Genomic DNA, 21,736 nt, shown 5'->3' with positions numbered 1-21,736 from the left:
TCTAATATTTTTGGTTGAGTGATTGAATTACGTTGATTTCATTAATTGACTTGTGAATTTAAATTTCAGCATTTTTAAGTGTAGTTATCATTTATATATCTTTGTTTCTGGGTAATTAAAATCAATAGTTTAAAAATCATTAAAATTTAAAAAGAATCCACCCCTTCTTGGGAAGCTATTCCTCATTTCACTAACCGTAATTCACACTTCCTGAACTTTGCATACAACTTCTTTTCCCTCAGTACCTGAAGCACTATCCTCAAATATTCCTTGTGCTCTTCAGGGCTCTTTGAATACACCAAAATATCATCAATAAAAACTACTACAAACTTATCTAGGTACTTATGAAAGACTCTGTTCATCAGGTCCATAAACATGGCATGAGCGTTTGTCAGACTGAATGGCATAACCAAAAACTCATAGTGGTCATACCGAGTTCGAAAAGCTGTCTTGGAGACATCCTCTACCTTGACCCTCACTTGATGGTACCATAGCGTAGATCAATCTTAGAATAGATATGTGTCCCATGGAGCTAATTGAACAAGTCATCTATACAGGGAAGAGGATACTTATTCTTAATTGTTACTTTATTTATTTCTCTATAGTCGACACACATCCTCATCGTCCCATCTTTCTTCTTTATAAACAAAACTGGCGCTCCCCAGGGTGATACACTGGGTCTGATAAATCCATTACCTAACAATTCCTGCAACTGATCTTTTAACTCTCTCAACTCTATTGGAGTCATTCTGTAGGGAGCTTTTGAAATTGGTGTCGTTCTCGGAAACAAATCAATAGTAAAGTCAATTTCACGATCAAGAGGCAATCCTGGTAGCTCCACTAGAAAGACATCTGAAAATTCCTTCACCACTAGAATATCGATAAGTTTAAATTCTTTCTCTAACACTTCCTTTACACAGGCTATATACCCCTGACATCCATCTAGTAGTAGCCTCCTCACTTAAATGGCTGACACTAGCTGTGGTGAGCAACGCACACGTGGCCTCACAAATTTGAACTTCTGTTCTCTAGAAGGTCTGAATATCATCTTTTTTTATGACAGTTGATGCTAACATAATTAGTAGCTAACCTATCTATTCCCAAAATCATATCAAACTCATGCATATCTAACACTATGAGGTCAGCTGGTAGCACTTTTCCCTGATCCATTGGATACCCTTTAAGTACTCTCTGACACCTCACTATTGACCCTGTCAATGTGACTACTGATAACTTGGTGTCTAACAACTAAGTTTCTACCCCATATAATGTGACGTAGTACTCCATAGGCACAAAAGAGTGTGTGGCCCCTGAGTCAAATAAAACAATAGCTTTAATTGAAAGCATATTAATAGTACCAGTCACCACATCACCAGCTACCTTAGCATCTCCTAATGTCAATGCATAGACCTGCACCTATGCGGTATTTCTCTGCCGACCGCCTCAAGGTGCCTAGATGTTTCCCCAGATCTATCTGGGAGCAGGAGCATTGCTAGACTGCGCACGACAATCTCGTTCCAAATGACCTGGTTTACCACATTGGTAGCAGACATTTCTCCTCGCTCAGCACTCTCCTATGTGTCTTTTACCACATCTAGGACAAACAGGATATGTCTGCTCGCCCTAAAACTCACGGCTCCCTATCTCCTACCTCTGTCCCCCATTGTATCCACCTTTCCTCCATAGGCCCTGGCTAAAACCCGCCTGAAATCTAGAAGGCGTGGGCCTCTTCCTCTGACTACGCACCTCAGCACCTCTCTGCCTACTCGCCTCTACTACAACAGCCCTATCCACCAATTCTACAAAATCTTGTACTTGCAAAACTACCACTTGTTCATAAATTTCTTGTTTAAAGCCTCTCTTAAATTTCTTTGCCTTCTTCGCCTCATTTGGAACTATCTATGGGGCAAAGTGAGATAGTTCAACAAACTTTGCTGTGTACTGCTGGACGGTTAGATGCCATTAGGTCAGGTTCAAGAACTCCTCCACTTTAGCTTCTCTAGTGGTGGCAGGGAAATATCGGTCGAAGAACATCTCCTTAAACCGAATCTAAGTCAAGGTTACATGCACCGGTCTCTGCTCCTTTAGAAGTCTCACAGCAGACACCAACGCTCGGCCTTTCCTGTCAATCTGTACATGCCATACAATACTCTTTGCTCATCGGTGCATCGTAGTACAATCAGTATCTTTTTCATTTCCTATGCCTAGTTCTCTACCATAATCGGGTCTACACTCTCCGAAAAGTTCGGAGGATTCATACTAGTAAATTGCTGGATTGTGCAACCCTGGTCCCGTAACGAGCATCCCTGCTCCCTAGAAGTCTGTACTATCTCAACCATAACCTATTGAGCTACACTACGTAGGATGGAATTAGAATCTCTGCCACCAATACTAGAGGGCACTGTGTCATCATCACCACTGGCATGAGTGTTGCTATTCTTAGGGTCCATCCTAAAAAGAGAATTAACATAGTCTGAGGACCTTAACTTCATAATATAACTAATACTTTTACCTAACTAAGAATCTCATATCACCAATTAACCTAATATCCTTATTCTCAATTTAAGATTCAGTCCTGCAATTTAGAAATAAAACCCGACGATAGTTTACCATGGTTTTCCTGAAATCGTCATTCCAGGAAAATCACAGAAACCACCACAAAATTCCTGCCTCTAGACTGTGAGACAAAACCCTAAATTCTCATCTTAACTTCCAATATTAACCCACTAAAATCCTGATCTATCAATTTCTCGCCCTTTCAGATCTATTCCTATACTCTGGTATTGTTTTCCTCTGTACACTAAAATCTACAGAACCTAGCAACCTAGGCTCTGATACCACAATTGTAATGCCTCGTAAATTCTGCTATGAATTTATTTATATATATTTTTTCCACATAATAATCATAATAGAAACTCTAATACTATAAAACATGAGCAAACTCAACCTAAACCCAAAGGGATACTGGGGATATACCTGCTCTTACATATATGTCAACTATGCAGTGGAAACTATGATTTACCCAACCCTATTTACAATACCAAAGTTCTACTGTATTCATAAAATACATATAAAACCCAAAGAAAAACCACTTATATTCTAGGGTCATACCCAAATTCCATCCTGGTCTCAACTCAACTACTTACCCTGCAACTGGGGTAGTACTAACAATCTCCTCTATCTAGGAGCTCGCTCCACTCCTTTATCTAGGTTTCCTGAATTGTTTGAAATTCTGGGGTGAGACACCTCTCAGTAAGTGGGATAGACTAACATCAGTGTGTGGCACATAAGTTGTTGACCTGATTGGTCACACCCTGTTTTGATAATGACAAATACTCTTGGTACTAATGGTTGTACTGAGAACTATATACAGGTTCACCTTGTGCGCGCTTCAGGACTAAAAGACTTATCATGATGGCGTGCGGTGTTCGTGCCGATGAATGAAGAATCTTGTGATGCATTTGTATTTATTATTTCGTTTCTTCATTCTGGGATGTAATTTTATTATGGATTGTACACTCATATGACTTGTAATAATTTGCATCATGCATGATATGTAGGTATGCTCAAATCGACCTTAGTTGGACATTAGGTACCTACACGGACCATAGAAAGACCTTAGGGGTCGACCGACACTGGACTTTTTCAATGTCTCTATTTTGGACCTAAGTGACCCTAAGACACACACATATACACATATGTTTGTTAGGCACTTGAAATAGGACTTATTTGGTTCAATACGGGACCGAAATGCACACTTGGTGCACTTTCGGTCGACTGGCCAACACAGTTCACTTTGGCCTGGTCGACCGAACCAGCCTTAGGTCAACAATTTGACCAAGGCCCGGTCGACCGAACTTCACAGTTCATTTCTTGCCGATCGACCTAACCACCTAGGAGTCAACATTTTGACCTCCCGATCGACCGACCACTTTTGTACTACAACCACCTAGTCGACCGAGGATCCTCGGGAGCTGCCCCAACGGTCTGGTCGACCAAACCATTTAGTTCAAAATCTCCTGGTCGATCGAACCGTGCTAATTTAAAAAATTGCCTATCCCGGTCGACTGACCATTTAGTTCATTTTTCTCCTGGTCGACCGAACCTAGAAAAATTGCCCTTGACACATATATATGGTCGACCGAGCCTTCAATTCAAAATCCTCCTGGTCGACCGAACCGTTTGTGTCTTGGTTGACCGAAACCTTTTTGGTCGACTAGACCTCTCGGGTTGCCCTTAATTTTTACCGTGGTTAAACATATTTTAAACAGTGTTAATTATTTTAAAATGATTTAAAACTTTCTTAATAATGCCCAATAGGTCCCCAACGGTCAAAAATACCTCCTTGCCTATATATACCCATTCATTTATCATTATTAGAGAGCATTAGCAAACTTGATTAGGGCAAAACTCTCTCAACTCTCAAAACCCTATATTTTGCCAAAAACTTCTTGCAAACACTCACATACTCTTCAATCTTTATTTCTCTAAGCATTGTGAGTATTTCTATAAGGCTATAGTGTGTAATCTCTCTAGCTAATACTCTCTTTTGGTATAAAGTTTGATTGATTTTATTTGAGAGTATAGCCTAAAGTTCTTCCACGGATTTTATTTGATAAATCTTGTGTGGGAAGACTTTGAGGGTTGTGGTTTTTGCATTGTTGTTGCAAGATAACTAAACCTAGATTTTGTGTGCAAAAATCCTTTTGTGAAAAGCTAATCTTTCAAACAACTCCATTGCGCTTTAGACATTGAAATATCGTATTAAGTTTGTTTGATCTATCCTGCTTAGCATATTTGAAATCCTAATCTGATTTTGTGATATTCGAATATTTTGTTTCAAATCTTGCTTAGATACACACTCTAGATCTTGATTGATTATCATACTTGATTGAGTGTTTAGCACACATTAGAGCACTGAGCATATCTACATATCATTAGTGCTTGCTTTATTGATTGAGCTGTATTGGTGCACACATCTGCTTTTCTAGAAGCATATTTCCGTGTACAAATTTCATACACATTTGTTGTATTTCCAGGCACGGGCCTGAAGAGGGAGACTAGCCCTGGAATAGTCCCGGATTGGCTTAGACCTGGATAGGAAAGCTAGGTGCGTCGTCCTGTTAAGGCGTGTAGGTTGAGGTCAGCCCCGCTAATTGACCTGGTTAAGGTTGAGGTCAGCCCTGTGTTAATTTGACCTGGTTGTAAACGGTGCCGCTCCATCCTTAAGTGAGCTATTAGTAGAATCCTCTGGCTTGCGAGTTAGAGGCGGAGACGTAGGCACTGTTGGCTGAACCTCGATAACATATCGTGCGTGTTCACTTATATTTCTGCAATTTACTTACTGCACGTGTATGTTATATTGTGAATGATTAGGTTTACATTTGCATAAACAAACCCTAGGTTAAGTAATACTGTTTATCTGGTTTAACCTAAGCGATAAATTTTAAATATCCAATTCACCCCCCTCTTGAGATTGCACCAAAGCTAACATAAGTTTTATTGTAATATAACATACATCGTACATAATTAACTGCATTTGAAAAATCAGGTAAATCTGTTCTATATAAATCTAAATAAATCATATTTTAACATAACATACTGTGTCATACTAAATTCATGTATACATATAAATCGTCTATTATATTTGTATAATACTGAAATCATACCCTAGATGGTTAGTTAGCTGATGTCATGTATTACTCTCACATGACTGGGTTGTGTGACCCGTAGGCGAGACCTAGCAATGGTTGGCCTACCAGGCTAAGCCAAAACTAAATAGTCTATTAGTATGATTGGTCTGCCTAACCTGGTCCGGACTACTAGGGGGCACACTACTACATTGGCTCAATCGACTATCTACTCCCACACTCTGTTTGAGACGTGTGGTGGCACTATCTGAACTGATAGCTACAGTATCATGCTCTGAAACTAAACTAAGTCATCAGGGTTCTACTATCATATAGTATATTTCATAAATAACTGTAATATAATTGTCTCATGATTCTGTGTAAATTCTATCAAAATAATATTTCTGAATAAATTGTTTTATATATATATATATATATAAACTTGTTCACGGCATCTGGGCAGGCCGGTTGAATAATCACAGCATTTGAGCCTACTGAATAATCACGACATCTGGGCCAGCCGAATAATCACGGCATTTGGGCTGGCTGAATAAACATGGCATTTGGGCTGGCTGAATAATTACAATATACTGAAAATATCATAATTTCTGTACTGTTTATAATCTTTCTAAAAACTATTATCAAATCATGTTTGTTCCATGAAATCATAAAATATTCTGACATGTTATTATTTGCAGTAAAATATTTATACTCATGCCACACAAGTGCATGCTACTCTGTATTATACTATTTGTCTAGGAAAAACATATTTTGCTGAAAAATAATATTAAATATGTTTCTCGAGTTTTCTCATATCAACATTAGTATTCCCAAAACTACATTAAATCATATATATATATATATATATATATATATATATATATATTTCTGAATCAAATATTGTATATTAAACGATTAACTTTCTGAAAATACCTAACTTAATCTATCCTCTTACCTGATTTCCTGAGAAAAACGCCTACAAAATCCTAAACCCACGCCCGCAGTATTCAGAACTCAAAACCCTAAAATCACATTTTCTCCCAGTTCAATTAACTCAATCCCATAATGACAATCACATTCGTATTTCTAAGGCCCAAATAATCCAAATAACCAATTAATCCCTAAAATACCTTACTTACCTTGGTTTTGGAGTGCCCAAGAACCCCAACTCAACAATTTGTTTTGATTAACTTGTAGAGAATCATCCCTCTCGTGGTGGTTTCTAATCGTCAAATCGAGTTAAAACGGAGCCGAAATTGAAGAGAGAGAGTGTTAGGGCCGAACCCTAGAGAGAGAAAGAGTGAAGAGAGAAATTTCCTCTCGCTGAAAATGTGATTCTAACCTATATATAAACAGTTGGCCGCATGTACTCGTCGACAAGGACATAAGATTCATCAACAAGTCACAGAAGGACACTCGTCGATGAGAAAATGGGTTCGTTGATGAGTCTTCAAACCTGAGATTTCCTAACTCTCAGGATCTCCTCATCAGGGTGCTCGTCGACGAGCACAGAATGCTCGTCGACGAGTCCCTATTGTGTGCCCCTTCAAATTTCCTTCCTTTCTTCTTTTCTTTCTCTTTCTTTTCTTTTCTTTTTCCTTTATTATTTTCATTGTTATTATTTTTCTGGGTCTCTACATGTAAAATGAATAATTTAATCCAAAAAAAAGTCAATTCTGGATATTAAAAGTGTTATGCTAATAAGTAGTCAAAACAATGAACCAATAAAATCTGGCTTTCATTGTTTCCAATTATAGTTGAAAATTGTCAATAAAAATAAAAAACTAGTAATGCAAACAAACACATCATCACAGTGTTCTTTTTTTATTTCACTGTATAAAAATGAAAATACAAAACAAAAAATAGAAATGACACCAACAAATAGCCCTTGAATTATTATATATTCTTCAAATTCTTGAAAAGTAAATATAATTATCGTTGCCAATGGACTACTTTTGTTCTTAACAATATAAGCTAGACATTGATATATAATTATACAATTATTATGGCATGTATTCTTATTTGCTACTCTTACACTTATAGAAGAAATCTTTTTTTTTTTTTGGAAAGAGCCGAAAACCACCCACATAGTGGCCTCGTCCCAATATTAATAATCCTCACTCATAGAAGAAATCGTTGTTAACAAGTATACACATTTGAATTGTATAATTATAAGTACACCTACAAAAGCCATCCAGTCTCAATCCGCTAAGATGCTATATGATTTTAAGTATGTACTTTAAATTTGTATATAAGTACTTTACATTTGTATATAACTAGAGAGCAAAATGAATTAGGTTGATTTAATTTTTGTATTAGTTTGTTCCTACAGAATATCTCAATGGCAAAAAGAAGTTTGAAATTTTCATACTTAAAAAGTCTCAAATTTGAATATTAGGGAGGGTGAAAAGATATATATGGGACGGTGAATGAACTAGCTCTCATCGTGCCAACTAAGCCTATTATAAGTTTCCATTACATATGCATAGGATCGTATATGAGTTGCACTCATAAGTTGGATTATTCTACTAATATATAAAACAGTTAAGACTTTGAAGAAAGTAAGGAACTCCGCTTATCCTGTGATTGGGAAAATGCACTTAAATTTTACATTTCGGAGCATAGATTTTGGGATTTCAATGTAAATATGTTTGAATTTGAGAAAAAACTTTCTAAAATTTTGTTATTATGTACGTTGTACCCAAATTTACACAAATCTCCAAGCGTTTAATTAGAGCATGCATACCTTGTAAAATTTACCCAGTGTAAACTCTTGTTCTACGCAAGTTTTTTCTCTAAAAAGGAGCAAAACAAAAACAAAAAGAACAGAATGAAAAACAGAGAAAGTGGTATCTGCACTCTCGCAGACCATTCACATCCATTAATTTAAAAGGAATGCTCTCTTTCATATCTCATGCTTCATGGCATACTTCTAATACAAAGGAGAAAATGATCAAGCCTGAAGAACTAAATTTAACCAAATCGACAAAACATAGTACTTATCGTCTGTATGTCCTCCCAAACCACTCAACTTAGATATATGCAAGCTAGCTACTTGCATTTTTAATTAAAACAAATGCCAAAACCTAGTGTTCTTAATTTCTATTATTTTTTTTTTTCCCAAATCAAAACCTAGAAGAGAAGCACTGCATCTTCCCCAGCCACTGCATCTTCCCCAGCCAAATAATCAATAGTGCGGAAATGGCATCACAAAGAACTTCATGGTGCCAAGGTTGCAGTGGATGCCATTTCTCTCACCGCATGCAAAGTAGTAGAACTGCCATGGCTTTTGCAGCACAAACTCGAATCCCTTCCCGCTTCCCTGGGTTGGAGTCGCCACCAACTTGGCTTTTTTGAGGTCACACGTCACGTAGCTCCGAAAGTTCGGCAGCATATAAACGCTGTGAGGAGGTGTATTCGTAGAGTTGTTTGGAGGATCATACTTGAAAACTGCGAGTCACAAAAAAAGGAAAAACAAAAAAAAAAAAAAAAAAACAGAAACGGGTCAATGCAAAATGCACAAAAATGGAGAAAGACTAACGAGCAATTGTCCATTTGTTCCTACACCGAAGATTTGAAATTAAAATGCCAACATTTGGATCCATTAATGTGGCCTGTTGACCCATCATATCATAGCTCAGGACAAGTATTTAAAAGACCAATATTTTCTGACGAATGGTATTAAAAATGCTAACACGTTACAGTGGGGTTGGTGCTTTTTTAGTGAATGCTAGTTAGGTGCACTCACCAAGAGTATCATTTTGGTGAAAGGGGCCATTTTGCATAGCCCAGACCGCGTAGTTAAAGCCAAAGCGCCACTGATTCGACCCGCCCACGACGATCCGTTTGGAGCCTCTGGTGGCATTGGGGGGGAAGTTCCAGGACGCCCACTTGCCGCTGTTGCTACTGTTCTGGTTGGCCATGCTCCCAGCTGATAACATGGAAGCGGTCATCACCAGTGCTAGAAAGTGTCCCTGTGCATAAACAAGACCCATCTTAATTTTTTTTCTCTGTTAATGGTTCCAATGCCAACTTGATCGAGGAATGGGTTGTGAAATCAGATGGTGTCAATGAAAGATTGAGCTTGTGACCCTTATATAGATCGATAGGAGTAACACATGCACACAGAGGTAGCAGGAAAACTGTATTGAAATGTCGAATAACATTCTCCTGGGTTGGTAGGTGAGAGAGGGAAAATTGCAACATATGACGTATGAAACTAACATTTTTCTCTCCCAAGTCCGCCGGTCACTTCAGTCTTCTCATGTCCATAGATTTTCTTTTTTGAAAAAAAAAATTGTCACGAGTTTCAAGGAGAAAATATTAAATTATGACATGTGAGAAGAATTAGTCTAATTTAGTCAAAAAAACATACATATGACAAAATCATATTTGATCCGATGTATACTCGTGCGTTTAACATTTGTTTTCAAATTGAAGATCCCAGATTGTGTTTTCGTGATATTTGATAGAGATATTGTTAAGACATTAATATTTCTTAGCTTATTTCAATACAAAACTTGGTTACCGCAATTCATGTCCCGAGGCTTGTTTCTAGCGTGTTTTGGCTAAACGCATGATGGTGGGACTCATGTTGGTGTCGAGGCCATGAATTCTCCCATGGTGTGTCAAGTCAAAACAGACCTGAGACACAAAACTTAAAATCCCTAATAAACAAAATCGATAAGATTAATGTACTACGTGACTTGTGACATTGATTATATAAGGACCTCACCCCGAACTAATATTTTACATTGCATCTGAAATTATTTTTGTCATCGAGCTCTTAAATTTAATCGATAAATATGGCTCAATTAAACAAATTTTCTAACTAAACGAAACAAACTCGAGTTCCCAAAAGCAATATTCCTATGATATTGCGGTATATCAGTATTCAAAAAGAAAATCAACGTCACATTTTTATTACCTTCGATGCATATACAAGCTCAATTCAAGAAAAGAGTGACCTTATATGTCCTGAGTCTCCGCATTTGCACTCAAAGCATATCCAGAGCGGCTATAATGGGTTGGTGATTGAAGAATATTTGAACATTGAAATTCTTCTCCCAGTAGTACTTTTTGGACCCATGATGAGCATTTACAACTTACAAGCTTGTATGTGTCGAAAGGTCACAAGGTCAAACAAGCATTAGGCTATTAGCCATTCTTTTTTCAAAGACCGCCACAGCAGAAGCATGAAAGCAGCGTTGTATGAGAACGCAGGGGAATGTTGCGATTGGAACTGAACCAATTAAACAGATAACATATAGAATCAGTGATGCAGGGGTGACATATCAGTAGCATCATATCAACCATTTGCAAGATTATGTAGCATATTTCCTGTGCAAATGAAATGTTAAATAACACTCGTGATAGGAAATACAAATTTTTTTAAACACACGTGGATAACAAGACTAGAACCCAGGACCATCGGAAAATCGGCTCTGATACAATGTTAACTTATCTCTTTACCCAAAAGTTTAAACTATTAGGTTGTGGATCAACAATATATTTTAAGGTTTAACATGAAAAATGTACAAAAGGGAGTAAGGGATAACTTATAAAAAATAATTACTATTTTTTAAAAATTTTATAAGGTTTATTATTTAAATCTTAAGTTATAAAAATTACTTTTTAAAAATCACTCAAAAACATTTGTGAAGTGGAATCTCTCCCTCATGTGAGTTTTATACAATTGAGTGAAAGCATGCACAAAAGCGAGCACATGAACATATGACATCATTTAGGACCTAATAATTGAAATCCAACAATAGAAGTTTTTTAACACTAAAAATTTTATATTGGTTTTGGCAGTCACAAAATATTATATTGTGTTCATGTTTATAATTGAATTTTTTTTTTAAAAGATTGATATTATATCTATTACTATGCTTATGGTTTTACATAATGTAATATTGACTCTTAGTCGTACTTAGGAACTAATTAATTATAAATATTAACACTTAAATTTATACAAGTGATAAGTATTGTTAGGTGTTGGTTCTTATGTTTCACTGGACTTGAAAATTAGTTAACATTTGTGTTGGTAGATTCTAAATGCTACATGGAGGGACCATTCCTTTTCAATATTTTTTGTTGAATTAGTATTGGAAGTGTGAGAGGATAAATTAATTAAGCAACCTCATTTAATTATGCCGAATTGCAACCAATTGAAGTATGTCAATTAGAGAATACCCGTCCAAGTCATTGGAAAAGGTGGAGGAAGTCGGTTTTGATGGGAGAAAGACAAATCATATTGATATCGTATCTAAGAGATCTACTACCAAGCAATCGGCATTTCACACATAGGGCGAATGAATACTTCAATTTGAAAGATTTGACTCTTAAAGGAGGTGATTTTTTTTTTTTTTAATTAAAGGAGGGTGACACCTCCATTTATTTATTGATATGCCCTCACTTTTTAGCGGAAGAATACAGTGGTTATAAGACAAGGATTGGGATATTACAGATAAAAAAATTAAAAACCTCCCAAAAATAACACCAACAACCAACCAAAACTAGATTACAAATCTAAACAAAACAAAATAAGAAACAAATCTAAACAGACCTAACAAAAATAAAAATAATAAAATCAAATCAAATCAAAAAAATCTAAACTTATGAAACAAAAATTGAGAGGTTGAACTAATGACGAAAAGACATGAGATTCAACTTATCCATTCAAATGATACCTTACAAAAAACGTGGTAAAAGATGTTTTTCGTAAATGACATTGTTTCCTATTTCTCCTTCTCTAGTGAGAAAATCAATCACTCCTATATATGTACATGCATGCTCTCATTGGTTTTCATAATCCGATACAACAAGATCATGGATGCTCATTGATGGACCTCAATCACCACATAATTGATTGAAATTCATGAAATTGTGATAATCTTCTTGTAAAACTAAGTCTTTAAGGAGTTAAGCTTTAATACTAGTTTTTTAGCAAACTATTGTTGATATTTTTTTTAAGCATCTAATTATCTTACATATATTTTATCTTTTACGTAAATTATTTATAATTTGAGCTTTCTTGTCTTTTCACATTTTTACAATATAGTCTTGTTAATTAATTGAATTTGTCCTGTCATATTTATAAAGTAAGCTTTATTTTGGACATCACAATGCATCATTACAAGAAGCTTACTAAGTACTCCTTAAAATTTAGATATCATGACTACGATATAGGCTCTTTAAAAAAAGATTATTAATTAATAACACTCGAACATGTTTTCCATCATCTTGATATAAAAGTATTCATGTAAAATTGCTTAGGATATATGAAAGAGATCCTCTAACAATTAAGCGTTATCAAAACCAACAGAATTAATTTCACACTAACTCACTTACAAACTATATTTTATTTTATTTTATTCAATGTTTCATGAAATGATCCTTATGTTGGATTTCGGATTAAGTGAGCAACCCATTTAATTTTTCTCAATTAAGCACATATTCGCTTAATTGATCTTTCTTTTTTTTTTTTTTTAAGAAAGACGACACCTTCATTTATTCATTAATATACCCTCACTTTTGGCGGAGAAATTATGTGGTTACAAGACAAGTAATGAGAGAAAACATATAAAAAAAACTTAAAGGTCTCCCAAAAACAACACCAACATGCAACGAAAACAGGAGTACAAATTCAAACAAATCAAAACAAGGACCTACTAACCAATAAAACATCCTACGCATCAAACCAAACAAATCAGCTAAACATACATCATATAATCCTTAACCATCTTATCCAGTTTATACAAACCATTGATAAATCTAGGAAGTTTGCTATTATTTGTAAACAAATTATTCCTCCCCATAGCACCTTGTTGAGCCAATGCATCTGCCACTTTATTCCCTTCTCTAAACAAATGATTTATAGAAAAGTATATTCCCTCCAATAAATCAATAAGCTGCTCCCAAAAATCCCATAAATATCACAAGGAGCACTCACTGGATCTTATCCAGTTTACTACAATTTTCCAAATCACATTCGATATCAATACTGGTATGTCTCAAATGTTTGCAAATCTTTATTCCTTCCACCACAGCTTTCAATTTAGCTTCATTATTTAAACAAGAACCAAAATATTCCCTTAATTGATCATTAATCTAGCAGGTTTTATTTGATGTAATAGAACTTGACCAGGTTTTTTTTTTTTTTTTTTTTTACTAAAAGAGGGCGGTACCTCCATTTATTTATTAATATACCCTCACTTTTGGTGGAGGAATATCGTGATTACAATTTAAGCAAAAGGGAGATTATAAAACAACCAACCAAATTAGGACAACAAAACTAAATATAACTAACAAATAAGATAAAAACATAAACACAATCAAAATCAAATCAAAATACACCAAATGAAACTTTAGTGTTGAACTAACGACGAACGGAAACGAGACCCCACCAATCCATCCGAAGAATACCTTTCAAATAACTTGGTAGAAGGTGTTGTTCTTCGTAAATTACATTGTTTCCCATTTCTCCTTCTTTAGCAAGGAAATCAGCTGTACTATTGTCTTCCCTATATTGATGCATCACTATGACGTTCACTCCTTCTAGTTCTACCACGAGCTTCTCCCAAAAATCTCAAAGATACCACAAAATGCATCTACCTTTCCAAAGCCACTCAACTACAATTTGCGAGTCACTCTCAATAATCACATTAAAAAAATGTAAATGTTTGCACAAACAAATTTCTTCCCTGATTGCTTTTAATTCCGCATTATTATTCGTACCATTGCCAAAATAGCTTGAAAAAACCGCTTTTACCATTGCATGGCAATCCCGAATAATTTCTCCACCTCCTGAAGAACTCGAATTGCCCCTACAACTTCCATCACAATTAAGTTTTATTCACCCTACTGGAGATTTAACGCACGAAATAATTTTTCCAGACCTATTGCAAACTCTTCGATGCTTAATTTGAAACTCATTCAAAATCTTAATGTCTAACTTCTTCAATTTTTGAAAAGAATTGGTGCTCTCAACAATAAAACTAACCCAGAATCGAACACTTCTCTACATCTGATCTGCACTTTGATAAACTCATTCCATTCTTACTTTACATCTTCGCTTCCAGAGGCACCACGTAATCAAACAGGGAATCAGCCTAATTAATATACCTTTAATAGATAATTTTTTAGCATAGTGGAACCAATTTGCCATTTTGTTTTTCCAGGGAAGGGATCGTTGGAACGGAATCCCCAACGCCACACTAGCCAGACGCCAAACCTCTGAAGTCATCTCACCTAAAGAAAGAATATAATCAATGTTTTCCTGACTTCTCTAAACGCAGCAATCACAAGCTAAAACCATCGATATTCCTTTGGCCTGAATTCTATCATCTACAGTCAAGCATCTAAACCGAACTCTCCATAAACACATTGAAATTCTTCTAGGCAATTAAGAATGTCAAAACCAGTCATTCCATACAAAATTATCACTTCTGCTCCTCACTACTTCCCAAGCCGTTTTTGTAGAAAAATTATAGTCAGAGGCAGGCTTCTAAACAAAAATATCCTGCCCACTTTTACCAGTTGGCACCTGGTGCAAAATTTCCATTGTTTTATCGGTACCAACCAATTCCAATACTAAATCAGAGTTCCAAAATTCGAGAACTTGACCACGTTAATAACATTTAAATAGAGTTTTTGTATTTATCAATTAGATGTTCTTAGTTATATGAACTACTAATCGTAAAAGTTGGGGTTCCACAGTTATTTTGTATTTGCATTTTCTAAACTTTGATAGTAGCACAATATATTAACATTCTCACGATGAAATTTAGCTATTTAATTATTTGAATGTGAAATAGTTAAGAACCCAATCAAAATTTGTTACATTTAATAAATAGAGAGAATGTCCTATATCATTAATTGTGATATATAGATTAAAAAAATATGCTTAGGTAAAATAAATTAGGAGTAAAAAAGAGTTTCTAATCTTAGTTATGGAATCATTCATATTCATACGGTAGGATACGTATTAAGAGTTTGATTAATTTCATACCCTAAAAATTTAACCCAAAGTTATTAGTTGATAGAAAAATTTATCATATAATAACTAGAATACGTAATTCCCTCTTATCCAAAATAATTTAGTTGGTTAAGGTATATGCATATGAAAGTTTTGATTCCATAAGAGAATTAAAAGGTATTTTGACTCGAGTTAGAAAGAATTATGATAAAGGTATTAATGAAGATTAATGTGATGGTTCTCATTATGAAACTTAAGAGACAAAATAAAATGGGCCGTAACAAAAAAGAAAGGTCCAAGGCATAATATGCAAAAAGGGAAATATTAAATCCAAGTGGGGCAGGCATGGCCTGCACCATTCTACCCTTGAAATTAATATATATTATATTTACATAAATTAAAATTATCAAATTAATTAAAATGATTCATTCTCACTTTTTTGTTCTTTATTATATTTATATATATTAAAATTATAAAATAAATTTAAATTTAAATTATTAAAAAAATTAAAATATAAATATCATGTTACCTATATGTTTAGACATATTAAAATATAAAAGTAATTTAAATTATTTATAAAATGTATTTATGTATGTTCATCAACTTTTAAAAAGTATAATGCTCATTCATATTTTATTTTTTAAATATAAAAAAATAAATATATTTTTGTAAAAATTCAAGTACGTCTTACATGTTAAAAATGTATGAGTTATGAATACTTATTTTTTAATTTTACTAAGATTCAAAATTATTTTAAAAAAAATTCATTAAAGTTTAAATTTTGAAAATCATTTCATAAACTTTAAAAGTTAGTGTTGAGAATTTTACTTGTGAGTTTATTTCACATTAGAAAAATATAGTAAAAATGATTGAATCCAAGACCGAATAGGTTTAAACTTCTAGATTGAGTTAGTATTCACTTGTGTGTATCAACCCCCCCCCCCCCCTCCAATAAAGACTTGATGCTAATAAGTGGTATTAATAGAGTCGGTGATACGTAACTATGGGCAAGTGATATTGTAAAAAATCGAGGCGTGAAACTAATTTTCCTGACATGCTAACTGTTAGATGACCAAGCATGTGACCGAGGTTAGTGGAATGCAATCCAATGCACGTAAGATGTAGGGGTAAAACCCACTTAAACAACTATTGGAGTATTGAATTTACTCCCACGAGAAGTCGATTTCTGTTCAAAGGGGAGAGGTTGGAACTCACAAAGATTGAAAATTCCACTCGTAAGTTTGTCTCACATTAGAAAAATAAAGTGAATGATGATTACTTTTATACATGATTGAGTGAAGATCCAATATATTTAAACTTTTGGAACAAGTTGGTGTTTACTTATATGTATCAAGCCTTTATGAAGACTCTCTCGGCTAGCTAACACTAATAATAAGTTTATTATATTGTGTCTTATGTTTTTGGATCAAGTTGCTGCTCACATGTGTATTAAACCCCCATTAATGGGGTGCTTGATAAAATTAAACATTAAGCACTTAATCCTAAATATAATTTTGAATGTGTGAACCAAAATTTGAATATAATTAGAATTTGCCCTTCAATCTGAATGTTGAATTATTTTGTTTGTTGGTATTAACCTCTGAATATATATATATATATATATATATATATATATATATATATATATTTCTTATTTTAACCTTATAAAGCATTTAAAGTAAGACCATTTTGTTGGCCTTACGCTTAAATTCTTGTTATCTTGTTTTGATACTAACAAACAAGTGAAATTTAATGTATTTGTGTGAGTAATGATATTTTAGGGCTCATATATGAGAAAGTAAGGTCAAAGTGCTCACAAGGATCAAAGAAACTTAAAAGAGTCAAAACATGAATTTAAAGATGATATATTAAACTTTGAAGAATATGAGGACATGAATGAGTTGTTAAAAGGCAAGGAATATTAAAGTCAAAAGAGCCAAAGAAAAGGCAAAATGAGAAAACTCAAAGAATATGGAAGCTTGAAGAAAAGATGAACTCAATCCAAGGATAAAACATGAAAACTCAAGAACCTAGAATGTTAATGTCTTAGAAGTCTCATGTAAGTGCTTGAATGTTTAAAATATCATTTGAAATATTATGAAACTCTTAGGTTAACTTTTTGGACCTATATACCTTTTAAAATACTTGGAAAATATTTTTATAAGGTCAAAAATTATTTTAAGAGGGTTAGAATCATTTTTGGAATGAAAAGTACAAAAAAGAGTTTTTCCAAATGCTGTCAGTTTTTATACATCCAAATTGAGATGAATTTTTCTATATCCAAAACTCCTTATTTTAAAAATTATTCAACATGAAAGTTGTAATATTTTCTCTTAGCTTTCTTTTGACACCAAGAATACCTAATTTAGAGTTATATAGAAAACTTTATGTCCAAAACACTGAAATGGGGTCACTGTTGTCAAACATTTGAACATTGTTCACGGGAGGCACTTCAGCTATCTGAACAGCACACAAAACCACTTCAAATGTCTGAACTCGACACCTCAAACGTCTAAAGATTTTTTGGACAAAACCATAACAGGCAATAGCTGTTCAGATGACTGAACGAGACACTTCAGACATCTGAACTTGACACTTCAGACGTCTAAACCGTACTTCAAACATCTGACCCTGTGTCCAGTTCATTTTTTTAAGGGGTTTCAAGAACTTTAGATGACTGAATTTGACTCTTTAGACATCTGAACATTGTTCAACAGGCAAATTTTTAAATTCTAATATTTTAAAATATAGCTGTTTTGAGCTCCAAATTTTCTAACAACTTGAGAAACTCTCCAAGGAAACTTTAGCAACATGGAAATAAGTTTGAAAGCTTATAAATACATGATTTTGTAAATCAAAACTAATCCAAGAATTGAAAATTTTGTTTTGAGAAGCTGAAAACACTCTTATTCTTACAAGTTTTCTTGCTCACTCATTGCAAAACTCTTTTGCTAAGATATTCTGAAGTGCTAATCCTTTCTCCTTTGAATTCCTACTGCTAATCCTCATCTAAGAAGGATATTGGTGAATTCTACACTTGAGCTTCATTCTATTTCATATTAATATTTTATATTGAAGTATATAGTGCTGAAATTGTACTAACTTGCTTTTTGAGAGAGTATACTTGTACGCAAATTATATCTTGTTTTCTTGTAGTTCTTTGACGTTCCAAGGATTATTTGGATCGTTGGCTAAGCAAGGGGATATTGCTTAGAGAGGCGGGCTCCAGCCTAAAGGAGTGACCGAACGAGTGGACATCGTTTAGAGAGGCAGGCTCTAGCCTAAGTGAAGGAGTGTTTGAGCGTGGGGTATCGCTTGTAAAGGTTTTGTTCCACCCATTAATGGCACAGGTTTAGTGAATCCTTTGGTGATTTGCCAAAGGCGAAGACGTAGGCTGAGTATAAGCTGAACCTCATAAAAATCCCCGTCTCACTCTCTCTTTCCCTATTCTTTATTTTTAGTGCATATTTAAATTGCGTGGATGATTTAAATTTGAAAATCATATAAACTACATATATTTGGAAATCAAACAAACTTAAGGTTTAATTTTGATTTGGGTTGCGGAAACCAAAAGGGAGTACGTTGGTTACACCATATCTTGTGGAAACCATACGGGAGTACATTACTTGGTTAACATCCCAAAGATAAATTTACCAAGAGTTTATTTGAGTTCTAAAAATTTGGAAAAAGTAATTGAATTCATCTATACAGGGCTTTACATTAGCAAGCATAAATTCTCATTCACTACAGGGTCTTGGTTCAAATTTGGCTAATATCAACAAACAACCATTTTGAGTTTTTATATTAAATAAGTACTGAATACTTTATATCTTAGTTTGGTTGTTTGTTGTTTAACTTGTACTTGACAAATAAATTGATTGTTTGGCTTAAAAATATTGTTTAATTGATTGGTTGTTTAATTGTGTTATTGATTGGATAAAAGAATTAAGTTCTTGATTGGTTAAAAAATTAAACAAACAAGTCAAGAATTGGTTAAAAGAAATAAAATAAATTTAAGGTATTTTAAAAGGAATTAAAAAAAAAATTTAGAATCCAATTCACCCCCCTCTTGGGAAGCTATTCTTAATTTCACATTTATTAAAAATAAAAAGTACTTTTAAAATTATCAAAAATAATTTCTTGTTTATAGAAAAAAGTATGTCTCTCAAATTGAAAACGTAAAAAATATTTTTTTTCGTAAAATTATTATTTAAATTAAAAATACTATTTAATGACAAATAAACATGCATAAAATAACAAGAGCCACTAGTTAATATTATAAAATATTTGTTCCCTCTTCCCTCATTAACCCCATGCCCTCTAATATATTTTCTCCCCCACGTGACCACATCCCTTCCAATAAACCCACTTCCTTCTCTTTTTGCAATGTTAATCGGAACTCATTAGTAGGGGTGAGCATAATTTGGGGAAACCTGAATTAACCGATCAGTTTCGGTCGGTTCGGTTTAGTTAAAAAACAGGTCGGTTCGGTTCGATTATGGATGTACCAAATTTCGGTTAATCGATTATTGATTCGGTTAAGAGAAATTTTAATTTGGTTAACCGAATTGCCCGAAATAATAATAGTAAAATATTCATCCATGGATTCGTTGAATGCTTATTTATGTGGCTACAAAATCTGGTTTCTTTGATTTCAATTCCTCGGGGGAACTCAATTATGGCTTCTCTAAATCTTGCCGTGTGTATTTGGTTTCCGGGAAACAAGAATAACTTTCCAGCTATAGTAATAACTAGAAGGAGGAGGAAATGTTAACCCTACTCAATGTAAACCAGCAATATATCCATTTCAATGCAGATTCGTTTGCGAGGTTGAAGAAGGTGGTGGTTCTTCAACTTGGTAGGTGGTAGAATTCAGCAACACACCATATTGAAGTAGAAAATTCTGACTTTTTGGACAAATTGAAAGACCAAAAGCACTTGATGTACTTGGGTCTTCAAGGAGTTTCTAGGGTAACCACATTACCCTCATTAATCACAGAGTTAATAAATCTTGAAATCTTTGATCTCATGCATGCCACAATCTATAAAAATTACCTCATGATATCTCGCTGCTGGGGAAGCTCACGCATTTGGACATATCAGAGTGTTACCTGCTGGAAGGCATTCCAAAGGGAATCGATAAACTATTTATAATTATATTATATTTTTAATAGTTAATTTAAAATAAATTCGGTTAACCGAATTACCCGAAAAGGTAATTCGGTAAGGCAAGGTTCGATTAATATCCTTTATTCGGTCGTTTCGAATAATAGAAATCATTAACCAAAAATTTCGGTTAATTCGGTTAATTAACCAAATTTGACCAAATCGACTGTTTGCTCACCCCTACTCATTAGGACCATGATAAGTCTCCAAAATTTTCACCAAGTTCTCGGTCACAATGTCAGGTTTGCAATTCATCTCTCCCATTATTACTAAATTTGTTCCTTTCTTCATCTTCGTTCTCGTAATTTCTTGCATGCCCCAACAATTCCACCTTTCCCTCCCAAAAATGTTCTTCCTCAACGCCATATTTTGAGTAATTTCTTAGAAGCCACATACCAATCAACTCTCGTCTCATTTCCTTTGATCGCCCTCAATGTGCCATCTATAACCTCAGCATCGCCCATTGGCTGCATCCACCGAAGGAGATGGCGAAAAACATTAAGGGCAAATGCGAAAAATATGTGTTAAAATGATTGGTGCTAATCAATTTAACAATGAACTAGATGCTGATTTAGGAGAAATTATACAAGAGATCTCTCTCTCAATATGTTTGTGCATCTGTTTCCTTAATTATACACTTATTGAAAATAAATTTCTCTTTAATAAATGTAGTATCAATTTGCAACATGTCTAATATTAAGGAAATAGATACACAAACACGTAAAAGGAGGCAACTCCTGTATAATTTTTCTTGATGTAGGTATCAATGGACATAAACCGATTTAGAGTCCAAACAAAACATCATTGATTCACTTATTTAGTGAACCAATTAAGAGTAGCCACTAAATAAAGGTTATTAAGTGCAATGTTCTCTGCATTAAAATAAGTGTACCATATTATGTTTTCAAATTAGGATTCATAAAACTCAATGTGCAGATCTATTTCATACTTTGCATTATTA

General features: G+C 34.2%; 1 protein-coding gene across 1 annotated transcript; it reads right to left on the bottom strand.

Moving 5' to 3' along the window:
• Positions 1–8,817: 8,817 nt before the first annotated feature.
• Positions 8,818–9,625, bottom strand: LOC131155854 (uncharacterized). Its single transcript, XM_058109301.1, has 2 exons — positions 9,379–9,625; positions 8,818–9,080 (listed from the first exon to the last, which is right to left on the bottom strand). The coding sequence occupies exons 1-2, from the start codon at positions 9,623–9,625 to the stop codon at positions 8,818–8,820; spliced, it is 510 nt and encodes a 169-aa protein (XP_057965284.1).
• Between the last annotated feature and the right edge of the window lie 12,111 nt (positions 9,626–21,736).

The sequence above is a fragment of the Malania oleifera genome, chromosome 5 (assembly GCF_029873635.1).
Source record: "Malania oleifera isolate guangnan ecotype guangnan chromosome 5, ASM2987363v1, whole genome shotgun sequence".
Classification (NCBI taxonomy): Eukaryota; Viridiplantae; Streptophyta; class Magnoliopsida; order Santalales; family Ximeniaceae; genus Malania; species Malania oleifera.
The sequence above is the reverse complement of the archived record's forward strand: the minus strand, read 5'-3'. Positions and strand labels throughout refer to the sequence as shown.

Excerpts from the sequence above, each read along its gene's own strand:
- LOC131155854 (XM_058109301.1), bottom strand. The coding sequence starts at position 9,625 with ATGGGTCTTGTTTATGCACAGGGACACTTTCTAGCACTGGTGATGACC. Across the intron at positions 9,081-9,378 it reads TCACCAAAATGATACTCTTG|TTTTCAAGTATGATCCTCCA; the intron begins GTGAGTGCACCT and ends TGTGACTCGCAG.